Here is a 12,539-nt window from a genome sequence, read left to right as displayed (position 1 = left end):
CTCAATCAAATGGAGGTTCCGGAGCCAAAGCTCTCTTGTGGAGAATAAGCATTCAGACTTATTACCGGTTAAGCATGCAATGTCATCTGTTTCCCAATAGGAAGTGAGGGAAAAATGAATAATATTAGCTCTTCTTCAATCTCTGCCCCACCTCACACTGGAAGCAGTCCTGCACCAGTGGGTGCTTCCGGCTGAAATTCAACGTTGAAGTAGGAGAAGAAGCAGCAGCAGCAGAGTGTAGACTCATTTAATGCAAGTAAAACACTCACCACCTCAACATATTGTAGATCTGAATCATTTTGGCAGGTTATGCATATGAAGGCTTATTATTGTCGTCACAATACTCAGTTTGAGCTTTGCAAAACTCAAAGCAGAGTGGCTGAAGTCACTGGAGCAGGCCGAGCTCGCTCTAATTTCCCAACAATGTTATAAAAGCAAAATAAGGTATTCTTGGGATGTGTGGCTCGAGCCAGCATCAGAGTTACTCACTTCAGTGGAACAAACACACGAGCAATGTTTTTCTGCACCTGCTTGGCTTCCTGTTGAGGAAGTCTGAACTCAACGGGACTGTACACCAAACAACAGTATGAATCATTTCAGCTAGGAATCCAACTGAATTTAATTAAAACTGCACAGGGAAAATTTATTTTTAAAAAAAAAGATAAATGATGGCTGATCTCAACATCTGCAGCCAGGAGTTCAACAAAACCCAGAACCTGGTCTGTCAGCAAGGAAACAAAATGCAACAATTCAATTCTCATGTACACCAGAAATGGAAGTTTCAGCATTACAAAGATTACTCAAGGATATGCTTCCCTATCACAGTACTTTTAGTTACTAGAGAAAGAGTACTTCTGGTAGAACTTCAGTCACTTATTTGGCAACCAAGGGATCTTTTAGAACTTCCTTTGAATGTGAAAGAGATCTTCAGCGGCGGGGAGCTGCGGCTTGGTGTTTGTCTCTTCACTTGCTCATTCGCTGCTTGGTGCCAGCTCTACCACGAGCTGAAGTTTCCAAAGCCGGTGATCCCTTTGGTTTTCTTGCTGCTGCTGCTGCTGCTGCTGGTGGAGGGGCTGCTGTCCTGAGGATCTGCCACTCGTTTTCTGGCACAGAAAAGAGAAAGGATGTGAAAATAGAAAGAAAGGGACAACTAGGGAGAAGAACAAAATATAAACAGGGCAGCTGCAGCCAGAACCTGTATGGAATGCCTCGATTTTAAAATTCTCATCCTCGTTTTTAAATCCCTCCACGGCCTTACCCCTCCCTATCTCTGTAACCTCCTCCAGCCCTACAATCCTCCGAGATCTCTGCGCTCCTGCAATTCTAGCCTCTTGCGCATCCCTGATTTTCATTGCTCCACCATTGGCGGCCGTGACTTCAGCTGACTCGGCCCGAAGCTCTGGAATTCCCTCCCTAAACCTCTCTGGCTCTCTCCCCTCCTTAAAGAAGCTCCGTAAAACCTACCTCTTTGACCAAGTTTTTGATCACCTGTCCTAATATCTCCTTATGTGGCTCAGTGTCAGATTTTGGTTGATAATGCTCCTGTGAAGTACCTTGGGACGTTTAACCAAGTTAAAAGCACTATACAAATACAAGTTGTCATTGTCGTTGATTGGTCAAGACCTAATATAATCAGATGTTTGTGGATCTAATGGCCGGAATTTTAATTTGGAGGTGGGTAGAGACCGGGGGGGCTGCAATGCGGTTGGGAAACCCGGGATTCCCTCTGGCCCTGCCAAATTTAATGGCAGGGCCTGATTAACACCACATGGATCCAGACCTCACCAGATTAACATTTTGAATCTGTTTTCCGCCCACAGCCAGCCAGACAGAGAGGTTGGCTGGCTGTCAGGCAGGTAAGCCTGTGGCACCAGGCCGCAAAGAAGTGGGAAGGAGGGATCGGAGGTGGGGGGGGGTGTGTGGGGTCGGAAGGCCGGAAGGGGGAGATTGGAAGGTGGAAGGGGATTGGAGGCTGGAGGGGAGATTGGGGGGGCGGGGGTCAGAAGACGGGAGGTCGGGCTGAAATCGGAAGGGTGGGGGTGGTAGTTGTACAGGCAGTGTATGGTGAAGGAAATGTCAGGAAAACATTTCCCGATGGCCAGTCGAATTAACAAAACCAGTGGGTATTACCACACTGAACCTGCTCTTCTGGCTGAAGGAAGGAGAGTTTCACAGAATCTAGCGGTGGGCAAACCGGAAAGTGAAAGTTGTGAAAAACAAAATTGAAGTAAAAGTGGTTGCAATATCACAGTAAAGCACATAACAAAGTAGGCTCCTTAACAGCAAAGACAAAAGAGTTCTCGCTGCGCTTTTCCTACAAGGTCTCAGGCTACTGATACTGAAATATCAGCGTGTCCATTCCAGAGATGGCAAACTAACTCCAGCCATCCCATCTGCTGTCTGATCAGAAAATGATGGAAACACACGCAGGTCAGTCAGCATCAAGTCATGACGTTTTGGTGTGTACCTTTCATCAATACCATTTTAAAAAGGGGTACACACCCAGGCGGTCACAACTTGTCTTTTCTCTTCATAGATACTGACTGATCTGTTGTGCATTTTCAGATTTCTAGCATTTGCCGTTTTCCCTTTTTATTTATACCTCTCATCAGTTTATTGGGGAGGAGTGTTAGTTGCTATGGAGTAGGTAGCATTCTCAGTCATTCTCCTTGTCCTGTCTCATATTGGCAGAATCTCTGCTAAAGAGTGTGGGGGGGAAAAAATCTATCGAGAAGACAGGTGGACAAAAATTCCCCCAGGTACATCAAAACAAAATGAAAATAAATGTTTTTTGTTTATATATAAAATGTAAGGAGCTGGAAGGGTCAGACAGTAAGTGCGGTGATTTCAAACTGCCACCAATACGGCTCGGTGATCTGGATGACACTTTCTTTCCCTGCTGCTAAGATGAATGCCTCATTTTCCTGAACACTGTTGCATTTGACGTGAAGGTTTTAGAGTTTTCATGTGCTTTGAGAATGCAGAACCTCACTTACTTAGCTCCCATGTTAATGTATTTTCCAACACCTTGTCGGTAGGTTTTTGGGACTGCATCTGAACTGCTTTTAGGCACAACTGGCTTTGCTTTGGCCCTTTCTTCTTCCTCCTCGTTCCGAGCTTTCTCCCTTTCTGCTGCAATCTGACAACAGAGAAACAGTTGGTAAAGAAACTTTCACATTATGCACAACGCTTTCACCCTGCGAACATCTAACTCCTCAGGACGATGCTCTCACCCTGCGTACATCCAACTCCTCAGGACGACCTTTCACCCTGCGTACATCCAACTCCTCAGGACGACCTTTCACCCTGCGTACGTCCAACTCCTCAGGACGACCCTTCACCCTGCGAACATCTAACTCCTCAGGACGATGCTCTCACCCTGCGTACATCCATCTCCTCAGGACGACCTTTCACCCTGCGTACATCCAACTCCTCAGGACGATGCTCTCACCCTGCGTACATCTAACTCCTCAGGACGACCTTTCACCCTGCGTACATCCAACTCCTCAGGACGACCTTTCACCCTGCGTACGTCCAACTCCTCAGGACGACCCTTCACCCTGCGAACATCTAACTCCTCAGGACGATGCTCTCACCCTGCGTACATCTAACTCCTCAGGACGACCTTTCACCCTGCGTACATCCAACTCCTCAGGACGATGCTCTCACCCTGCGTACATCTAACTCCTCAGGACGATGCTCTCACCCTGCGTACATCTAACTCCTCAGGACGATGCTCTCACCCTGCGTACATCTAACTCCTCAGGACGATGCTCTCACCCTGCGTACATCTAACTCCTCAGGACGACCCTTCACCCTGCGTACATCCAACTCCTCAGGACGACCCTTCACCCTGCGTACATCTAACTCCTCAGGACGACCCTTCACCCTGCGTACATCCAACTCCTCAGGACGACCTTTCACCCTGCGTACATCCAACTCCTCAGGACGACCCTTCACCCTGCGTACATCTAACTCCTCAGGACGATCCTTCACCCTGCGTACATCCAACTCCTCAGGACGACCTTTCACCCTGCGTACATCCAACTCCTCAGGACGACCCTTCACCCTGCGTACATCCAACTCCTCAGGACGACCTTTCACCCTGCGTACATCTAACTCCTCAGGACGACCCTTCACCCTGCGTACATCCAACTCCTCAGGACGATCCTTCACCCTGCGTACATCCAACTCCTCAGGACGACCTTTCACCCTGCGTACATCTAACTCCTCAGGACGACCCTTCACCCTGCGTACATCTAACTCCTCAGGACGACCCTTCACCCTGCGTACATCTAACTCCTCAGGACGATACTTTCACCCTGCGTACATCTAACTCCTCAGGATGACCTTTCACCCTGCGTACATCCAACTCCTCAGGACGACCCTTCACCCTGCGTACATCCAACTCCTCAGGACGACCTTTCACCCTGCGTACATCCAACTCCTCAGGACGACCCTTCACCCTGCGTACATCTAACTCCACAGGACGATGCTCTCACCCTGTAATATCCAACTGTACAGGGTGATACTCTCATTCTGCAGTCACTCTGACTACACAGGGTGATGCCCTCAACCTCCAATCATCCTGACAGTAACAGGGTGATACTCTTGGCTGTAAGTATCCTGTGCTGAAATCAATGGAAATTAGTTGGGTTAGTTCAGGTTGCTAATTTGGATTTTTCTGGATTCACTACGCTGTCCGTGAAACTTAACCAAAGCCATTCCTCAGTTAGAAAGTGAGCTGGACCTTGTGTGTGACTTCTATGCAAGTAGTCAGTCATTTCTGGCCAAACCAGTTCCAGGCTAGAAAAGCTCTATAGGAGGGGCAGACTCCTTTTGATTGATGCAGTTTAAGAAGGGTGGCCTTCATTATAAAGTATTTGGCAAACCTTTTTTCCTTGGTTTATAAACATACAATGAAACGACATGAATTGCATCTGTGTGATGAGGAAAAATAATGGTGCATTTCTCCTTCTTGTTATGGAGCGGTCTGCCAAACTCTTTCATAAATACCATGCTCATCATGCAGTCGGTGCTGATGACTTCACTGGGGAAAATGTCTATAAGAAGCTACCAAGTCCGACAGTGAAAAAGAACTAATGAGCAGATATTGTCATCAACGCAGAGTGCTTCAACTGTGCAGACCAATTTAGCTCTCTACACTTCCAGCCTCAGAAACTGTCAGGCAACTCCCCCAGTAAGGTCACTAGCACTCACTGTTTCGATGGAAGCACAATAAAAATCCAGAGATGTTTAAGTATGTCACAATTCTTATTAAGCATTTGAGTTTGAAGGTGGGGTCTGATGTGGGTTGCTCTTCTTTAAAACAAGTATTAGTATACAATAGAAAGGCCTCAGCTAATTACTCAGAAGGAAGGAGGTGACTGGAAGGAAGTTAACAATGCTGTAAACTGACTGAGGACGTTCAATGAAGTTACGTGAACAGCCAATGAAGTTACGTGAACAGCCAATGAAACATTTCACCTGGGTTCCAGCATCCAATGACTTCCAGATGTGTGCAGAGATCTGAAATGTACACTGAGGGTACTTTTAATTTGTTAAAGAGGATCAGCTACGCAGGGGGGGGGGGGGGCGCGTGGCGGGGCTTTGATGCCACGGACTGTCCCCTTTTCATGCCTGCCATCTAAAACATTCATCCTATTAGTTGTAACTTACAGTACTCCAAAACAGTGTTGTGTTTGTCTCCACAACAGTGATTGCACTTCAAAAATAATCCATTGAAAGCCATTTGCTTTGGGATGTCCTGAGGATGTGATAGGGTGTTGTATAAATATGGGTTCTTTCTTTCTTTACTGTATATGCCCCGAGAGTGCTGACATTTTAGATCAGGTTGTGTTCCTGAGATGCAATCAGCTGTCTTCTGCTATGGACTCAGTCAGTGAGTGACACCACTGATATAGCAGGATTCGGAGCCATCAGTCTTTTCCTCACCCAGTTCTGGCTGAATTCTGCTGTGCAAGAGTGAAAGAGGAGTTTCAAATGTCTGCTCTGTTACATCTCTATTGATGCACTGAGGAGCACAAAGTCCAGTCCTGAGCCTTAGCGAGGGCTCTTGTTCTTGCAGCCAAGTGATTCAGACAACGAGATCGCATTACAGTATAAATTAGATGGACGGAGGTCAATGTTTCATTAAGGGCAGGCTACACTCACGGGGTTCAATGTCCTATTATTTATACAGGGTCAAATAATGTGTTTGTTCCGCTTTGCTTTTGCATCGTTAGGCCTGAGCTCTGGCAGGGTTAATGCCTGTCTGATCACGTGACTCCATCTCTTTCCATGTACTTACCAAAACATCTGCTTCTTCAAAAGGATCCACAAATACTGCTGTCCTCTCCATTTTGATCTCTTCCTGGGGACAGAGAAAAAAAATTCAGCTGCTGCCAAAATGGACACTAAATAAACGATGGCCCAGTAATTCTGGGCACAACGCGTCAGTACGGACGGGGTACTCACGCGTGTGCCTGGAGGAATTGCCGGTTTTCAGCATGCACAGTGCATGCGCTGAAAACCGTCAATTCCTGTCCTCTGACCCAAGGGGTTAAGAGGCTGAATGCGTGCACGGTATCGGGCAGCGCGTGCGACTTGGATTTCCTCTATTTTTTTTTTTTTAAAGAGAGTTGCATGTGTGTAAAGGCCTCCGGTATTTACGCATTGAAAAACCACACGTAAGTACTTAGTTTTACAGGTAAGTGGTCTATTATACAATTGAGAATTTTTTTTTCCCCACAGGTTTGTTATTTTTAAAGAATTTACAGTAAGGTAAGTTTAGTTTTAGCTCCGATTTTTATATAATTTTTTTTTTCAAATTTTAAAATGATTGTTTAAAATAGTTTTTCAGAGTTCTTCATGGTTCATTTAAGTAGTGCAATGTTTTTTTAATTTTCTTTCAGGTTTAAGTAGTGTTTTGGGGCCAGCAGTTTTCATGAGTTTGACAGCTCTTACTGTCAAACTGATGAATGAACTTTTGCAACCTCCCATTGGTTGCCCTGTGCTCACGTGATCCCAGCCGGCTCATCGCACTAAGTACGCCGCTGGGTCACGCACGCACAGCGCGGCAGGACCTCAAGCGGGCCAGTGAGAGGAAATGCAATGCGGGCCAGAATTAAAATGTCAGCGCGCCAGGTAAGTGAACATCGGGGGCTTGCACGCGCGGCAAGCTCCCGATCCTAATTTCAGGGCCGATGTTACAGTTTGACACGCTCAGCCTCTGGGAATTAGCATACACACAAACAGGTACATACGCAGCCATGAAACTCTTGACCCAAATTCTCAGAGGTCCATCAAGTCAAAGGGTAGTAAAGCCTGGTGTACAATTCCAGCTGATAATATATTTAAATGATATCTATTTATAGTTAAGTATCAGAATTAAAAATGCATCCCAACTTCTTTCGCTGGCGAATAATGCTCTATTTGGCAAGGGCTCTTCTGATCAGAGTACAACCAAAGCTTCAATTTCAGAAAAGAAAAAAAAAAATCACCAAACCCTCATTACAATCCAATCACAAACACAGCATAGTGTCGAAACAGGCGAGAGGGTTCCTCCTCAGCATGGGAATGCTGCTCCCCTACAAGAGTGAAGGGCCAGGAGAGAGTCACATCCGTAGATGCATTGTCTAAGGATGAGGTTATCCTTTTGCACAATTGCATTGGCAGAGGAATGCCACATGACACAGAGGAGGGAAGGGGAATTAATCACAAAAAAAGCTGGTGTGATAGAAAGCTTGGGAAGTAAACTCAGGAACTCATTCCAGCATCAGCTACATCAACTGGAATATAGCTGTTCAATCTCCAGCTGTACATTATAATGCGACAGAAAAGGGGGAAAGCAGAAATACAGTCTCAAAGACTGTGCTAATATTAGAATATAGGTTTACCTTTGGCAGGTCGGTCTTTACATCACTCTCTACATTCTCCATGGCCGTCAAGGTCTCAAAACCACCAACCACTCTGAAATTCAAACACAAGAAAATTAACACATCGACGAGCCTGTAACCAGTGCATGAATTGCATTCCAGGGCTCACAGGTACTTGGGGGGGGGGGGGTGGTGGGGGGGAACAAACCTGCAAGAAAATATAACAGGCAGCAGATATTCGGGTAAATATGGTCACACATGGAGATTTTTCATTTCTGCTTTCTTACAAGATTTTGTAATTCTGTGAGCATCAATCTGCAAGTTGACATAAACCTAAAAGTCTGATAAATTAATAAACCTGCAATTCTGGCTGACAGCCATTTGCAACATATGATCAGGTCCCTGTACAGTACTTCATCCATGAAGCTCAGAACTCCAAAGGGAGATTCAACTCCTGGTAATCATTAGTCTGTGTAAGAAGTCATCATTGCCAATGGGTAATGGGACAGAACCAGGCTGTCACAGGAATCCAGCCTATTCAAATTCTGAACAGGGAGTAATACATGAGTGATCATTGGGATTGTGCCATTTCCTGAGAGGAAGTTACCCAGTCTGCCTTCCTTCATCCTCACATTACTGGATGATGCTAGATTCTGTGAATGACTGTACGTTTGCTGTTAGTGAGAGTTAACGCGTTCAGAATGTATTCTGCACCGTGCACAAAAAATCTCAAAGAAGTTTCGATTTTCTTTGATGTGTTTTGCAGACAGTCCTGACAGGGATCAGCTGTGTCAATTTTGTACATTTGCATTATTTCTTAAAATACAAACTTGGTTCAAGTTTGGATTTTGGTGGGTCTGTCCCTTTAACCAGAAACTCAACTGGACCAGCCACATAAATGCCGTGGCTACCAGAGCAGGTCAGAGGCAAGTGGCTCACCTCCTGACTCCCCAAAGCCTCTCCACCACCTACAAGGCACAAATCAGAAGTTTGATGGAATACTCTCTACTTGCCTGGATGTGTGCAGCTGTAACAACCCAAGCAGCTCAACACCATCAAGGACAAAAAGATCCACTTGATCGGCACTCCATCCACCACCTTAAACATCCACGCCATCATCCACCACTGACGCAACCATGGCTGCAGTGTCTACTATCTACATGATGCACTGCAGCAACTCGCCAAGGTTTCTTCGACAGCACCTCCCAAACCTGCGACCTCCACCATCTAGAAGGACAAGGGCAGCAGGTGCATGGGAACACCATCACTTCTAAGTTCCCCTCCAAGTCACATACCAACTGGATGGATTTAGATCCCTGTTCCTTTATGAATGCTGGCTTAAAATCCTGGAACTCCCGACCTAACAGCACTGTGGGAGCACCTTCACCACACGGACTGCAGCGGTGCACCACCACCTTCTCAGGGCAATTAGAGATGGGCCATAAATGCTGGCCTTGCCAGCGATGCTCACATCCCGTGAATAATTAAAAATTCCTTTATAATGCTTCATTGACCCAACAATCACTGCTCGATCAGGCAGTTTCATAATTATTGCAACTCTTGCATAATTTAAAAAAAATATTTCCATTAGGAAAGGATAAATTCTAGTATTTAGTAACACCATTTTGTCATTGATATCAACTCAAGGTAGTTTTCTAATGCTTACTTACACTTTTCCATAAGGCATGAAGCTTACTTTGCGTAAAGACTTAATAGATGACACACTTTGAAAGATGCTTGATATGAATTAAAGATGAAGGTCAAAAATAAATAAAGGATGCAACAGCTGTTGAGACTGTTTTAATCATTTTACTGCAGTAACTGAATTTCATCCTCAGCACTGACAACGCTGCTTCTCTAGAGGGTGAAGGGCATGGACACATCCAAATCTGAAGATGCACGATCTAAGCTAGGTTGAGGGTCTTTGAGGAGTAAAGCCTTTGATCGATATGTTAATATTTAGTTCTCCCTACACCACCATCCATTCCACAGCCAAGGATATAAAGAAGCAACCCACTCCCCTGCAAAGTCTTTAGCTGATTACCAATGTATGAGAGCAGTAGTTGGAGTCACACTCTGCAGGTAACTACCTGGCTTCCATTGGTTGTCACCTCTTTTCAACGGCCTGATGAGGTAAGAAACCCTGGGTGTGAGAGGTTGTAGTATTACCTGGTTGATCCCCATCCTACCCCCAATAACCTTCAGTCTTTCACTCATGTGTTATACTGGTATAGTTGTCATGTGCACCCTTCCCTGAAATCACTGGTGTGGTTGGCACCTATGTGCCCCCCTCAAACAAACTGCATGCCTTTGACACTGTGATTTGATTGAAACTTGTCACCCTGTCTATCTCTCTTTCTGTTTGTTCCCTTCAGTGTCATTCAGTCCTCCATAGGTAAACAGGACACAGATGTCTCTAGTGATCCCCAACACCTCACTAAACTAACACTGATATTGGCCTGGATTTTGAGGTAGGAATAATGGTGAGGCTATCAGTGCTCAACGTTATTAAAAAGTAAATTGGACAGCAATGTCCGGCGTCTGCACGTTCGCAGTTAAGCGCAGAAATCAGGAAGTTGTTGTCCAAGTTGCCCTGTTCCTTCACAAGCTTCGCTGTACTGGTACCCCGCCGATGGACTTGGCATTGAAACACGTGAAGGGCCTGAAGTTGCTGTACTTGCCCACTCAATACCCACTAAACATGCCAGAAAAAGTTAGGGCTTGTCTATTCAAGTGCAAGTGAATTTTTAACGGCGTGCTAAGTCTTAATTACTACCAAACAACTTCTCTGATACTGAAACCTTACTTTTACAAGTGTGGAGTCTCAGGCCTTCAGATTTTAATTATTGTTCGAGATCTTAGAAAAATTAAAAATTAAAATATTTTAAATACTTTTTCTTTGTCTCTTTTATCTTTCTCCCTGAATCCCATCTTTCTTTCCCTCTCTTTATTTTGCTTTCTGTACATGATTTTACACTGAATATTCTAACTTACATTTCCTGGTTTAGACTGCGTGGCTCAGTAAGGTTTCCTCAATCTGAATGATTGAAGATACACGCTGTTGCTTGCCCTGTTCACACAGGTCCCAGATCCCCCGTAGAGGGTGCCGCACTGAAATGGCTCCCTAATTACCTTAAGTTGCTGCGCAAAAGCCCATTAAAGGTCTGTGGGCAGCTGTAAGCGTAATGAACTCATGGGCGCTGACTGCAACATCCGGCCCAATGGTGTGAATGGCCTTGTTTAGCTCTTAATTCAGACTCGACAAAACACATCTGTGCCAAAATATCAATCACTTAAACCTTACATAACTAAATAGTTTATTTGCATTCCATACACTTTACTGATGTGATGGTCTTGTTCAGCTGTATAGAAATGAAGAAATGGGCAAGATTCTGGTGTAGCCTTTGATTGGCCTGCTAATATTTAGCATTCCATGTGATCTGCTGGACTGGTTTTGGTTACCCGAGGGGGTCGGAGAGAAGTTTTCCAGAGTATTTTTTCCCTTATTGGCGCTGTTTTTTTCCTATCCCAGGAGATTACATGGTTGCGAGGGGGAGGAGGGAGTGTCAGAGAGTTATACAGCACAGAAAGAGGCCCTTTGGCCCATCGTGTCCGCACCGGCCATCAAGCCCTATCTATTCTAATCCCATTTTCCAGCACTTGGTCCGTAGCAATGTATGCTATGGCATTTCAAGTGCTCAACTAAATGCTTCTTGAATGTTGTGAGGGTTCCTTCCTCTACCACCCTTTCAGGCAGTGAGTTCCAGATTCCAACCACCCTCTGGGTGAAAAAGTTTTTCCTCAAATCCCCTCTAAACCTCCTGCCCCTTATCTTGAAACTATGCCGCTGGTTATTGACCCCTCTACTAAGGGGAAAAGTTCCTTTCTATCTACTCTATCTATGCCCCTCATAATTTTGTACACCTCAATCAGGTCCCCCTTCAGCCTTCTCTGCTCTAAGGAAAACAACCCCAGCCTGTCCAGTCTCTCTTCATAGCTGAAGCACTCCAGCCCAGGTAACATCCTGGTGAATCTCCTCTGCATCCTCTCCAATGCAATCACATCCTTCCTATAGTGTGGCGACCAGAACTGCACACAATACTCCAGCTGTGGCCTAACTAGCATTTTGTACATCTCCACCATAACCACCCTGCTCTTATATTCTATGCCTTGGCAAATGAAGGCAAGTATCCCATATGCCTTTTTAACCACCTTATCTACCTGTCCTGCTGCCTTCAGGGATCTCTGTACATGCATACCAAGGTCCCTCTGATCCTCTGTCCTTCCTAGGGTCCTACCATTCATTGTGTATTCCCTTGCCTTGTTTGTCCTCCCAAAATGCATCACCTCACACTTTTCAGGGTTAAATTCCATTTGCCACTGTTCTGCCCATCTAACCAACCCATCTATATCGTCCTGTAGCCTGAGGCTTCCCTCCTCGCTATTTACCACTCCACCAATTTTCGTGTCATCTGCGAACTTACTGATCATACCTCCTATATTCATATCTAAATCATTAATGTACACTACAAACAGCAAAGGACCCAGCACCGATCCCTGCGGTACACCACTGGACATAGGCTTCCAGTCACAAAAACAACCTCTGACCATCACCCTCTGCCTCCTGCCACTAAGCCAATTTTGGATCCAATGTGCCAAATT

The 12,539-nt window shown here is 45.4% G+C and overlaps 1 protein-coding gene across 1 annotated transcript in view; it reads right to left on the bottom strand.

Moving 5' to 3' along the window:
- Nucleotides 1–231: 231 nt before the first annotated feature.
- LOC147104596 (RING-type E3 ubiquitin-protein ligase PPIL2-like) overlaps nucleotides 232–12,539 on the bottom strand; it is a 193,272-nt gene continuing 180,964 nt past the window's right edge. The window contains exons 5-8 of the mRNA XM_085961990.1: nucleotides 7,899–7,971; nucleotides 6,311–6,373; nucleotides 2,997–3,139; nucleotides 232–1,103 (exon numbers count right to left, since the gene is read on the bottom strand). Coding sequence (XP_085818116.1) covers nucleotides 995–1,103; nucleotides 2,997–3,139; nucleotides 6,311–6,373; nucleotides 7,899–7,971 — 388 coding nt within the window. The 3' untranslated portion in view covers nucleotides 232–994. The remainder of the gene's footprint in view (nucleotides 1,104–2,996; nucleotides 3,140–6,310; nucleotides 6,374–7,898; nucleotides 7,972–12,539) is intronic.

The sequence above is a fragment of the Somniosus microcephalus genome, chromosome 19 (genome assembly GCF_052327205.1).
Source record: "Somniosus microcephalus isolate GS21.2 chromosome 19, FLI_Smic_1.0, whole genome shotgun sequence".
NCBI classification, from domain to species: Eukaryota; Metazoa; Chordata; class Chondrichthyes; order Squaliformes; family Somniosidae; genus Somniosus; species Somniosus microcephalus.
Note: the sequence above shows the minus strand (reverse complement) of the source record. Positions and strands in the feature narration are given on the sequence as shown.